This window comes from Myotis brandtii, unplaced genomic scaffold (genome assembly GCF_000412655.1).
Source record: "Myotis brandtii unplaced genomic scaffold, ASM41265v1 scaffold825, whole genome shotgun sequence".
Lineage (NCBI taxonomy): Eukaryota > Metazoa > Chordata > Mammalia > Chiroptera > Vespertilionidae > Myotis > Myotis brandtii.
This window is the reverse complement of record NW_005371349.1, coordinates 604,341-605,917: the sequence shown is the minus strand read 5'-3', so window position 1 is coordinate 605,917 and position 1,577 is coordinate 604,341. Positions and strand designations below refer to the sequence as shown.

The following is a 1,577-nucleotide window of genomic DNA, read 5'->3' as shown; positions in this document are numbered from 1 at the left end:
GGGGAGCTGGGTCCCCTCGGGCTCCGGGTGCCCGGTCACCCGGTGGGGGCGGGGTCACCTGCTCATGGATGCACTGGAGGTTCATCAGCCGGGTGTCCCAGAACTCGAACTCGACCCGGGGCAGCGGGTTCAGCCCGTCCAGCAGGGCCTGGGCCGAGTCTTTGCTCAGCACGTCCCGGATCTGGTGGGACCAGTCGATGACGATGGTCTCGATGGCGTGCAACAGGCTGCTGTCCAGCAAGGGGAGCCTGCAAGGCAGGGGTGGGGGATGCCAGGCCTCCCCTACGGGGCTCCAGCCGCCCTGCCCCCGGCCTCCCTCCGACAGGCCCCCAACACCCACCAGCAGCCCCGAGTCGCACCCCCCATCCCAGGCTCCTCCTCACAGCCACCTGGGGAGGCTGGAGGGTTCCCCCGTCTCCCGGGGAGGGGAGAGCCTGAGCAAATGGGGGTGCGCTCAGAGAGGCCGGCTCCCCCCAGAAACAGAAGGCCAGCTTTGGAAGACAATGTCCAAGACGGTGCCTCCTGGCCATTCTGACTGGGGCTCAGTGGCCCAGGAGGACCTGCCCACACGGCGAGCCCCAGAGCGGCCACCCTCGGGTGTGAGCAGGTGGAACGAGCCATCGCCTGTGCAGCTCCGGGAGCCTCACGCACCAGCAGCTGCATGTGGGGGTCGGGCACGTGGGGGGGCTCCCGGGAGTGCCCTCTCCACCTGCTGGAAATCCCTGCTTGGCCCCTCAGTGCCCCAGGTACCAACATCCTAAAGCTGGGGCCCCCTTTCCCGGCTGGGGGACACATGTGACAACGTGACGTTGGACCGGCCCAGGTACGTGATGGGGAGGGCTCCCGTGCCCCGTCGGTCCGGCCCTGTGCCCTCCACCCGGACTCCGTGCCCCGTCTCGCCCCCGGTGTCTTGCGGGCTGCGGGCCCACCTCTCCATGGACTCCAGCGTGCCGTCCAGGCTCCCCAGGTGCTCGGGGATGGGCAGCAGCGTCTTGCCCCGGATCTTGCCCCCCATCACGAACATCTCGTTCTTGAGCCGGTGCACCTGCTTCACCAGATCCTCCGAGACCACGCGGGGCCACCCGCTCATGTTCTCGCTCTGGTTCACTTTTTCTGCCAAGTGGATGGAGCGTTGGCCTGCGGGCTGAAGGGCCCCAGATTTGATTCCGGTCAAGGGCACGTACCTGGGTTGCAGGCTCCATCCCTGGCCCCGGTCCGGGCATTGGGGAGGCAACCAATCGATGTGTCTCTCACATCGATGTTTCTCTCTCTGTCTCTCCCCCTCCTTCCACTCCCTCTAAACATCAATGGGCAAACGTCCCCACAGCCTCTCGCTCGATGTGTCTCTCTCACATGGATGTTTCTCTCTCTGTCCTCCCCCTCCTCCCACTCCCTCTAAGCATCAAGGGGCAAACGTCCCCACAGCCTCTCGCCGGCAGGTGCACAGTAGCGTTGGGGGTCCTGCCCGATCGCCGGTGTCCCAGCCATGGGGTGAGGGGGAGCGGGCCTGACCTCCTGCCCTTCTAACCAGCTCCCCGGCCAGGCAGGTGGCTGGGCACCACCCTGGGGAGGTGGGG

The 1,577-nt window shown here is 67.0% G+C and overlaps 1 protein-coding gene across 1 annotated transcript in view; it reads right to left on the bottom strand.

The window, feature by feature from the left end:
* The window catches only part of DNAH17 (dynein, axonemal, heavy chain 17), a 76,281-nt gene that overhangs the window by 74,160 nt on the left and 544 nt on the right, over positions 1–1,577 (bottom strand). Inside the window, 2 exon segments of the mRNA XM_014531725.1 lie at positions 59–248; positions 930–1,121. Of these exon segments, the coding sequence (XP_014387211.1) occupies positions 59–248; positions 930–1,121 (382 nt within the window).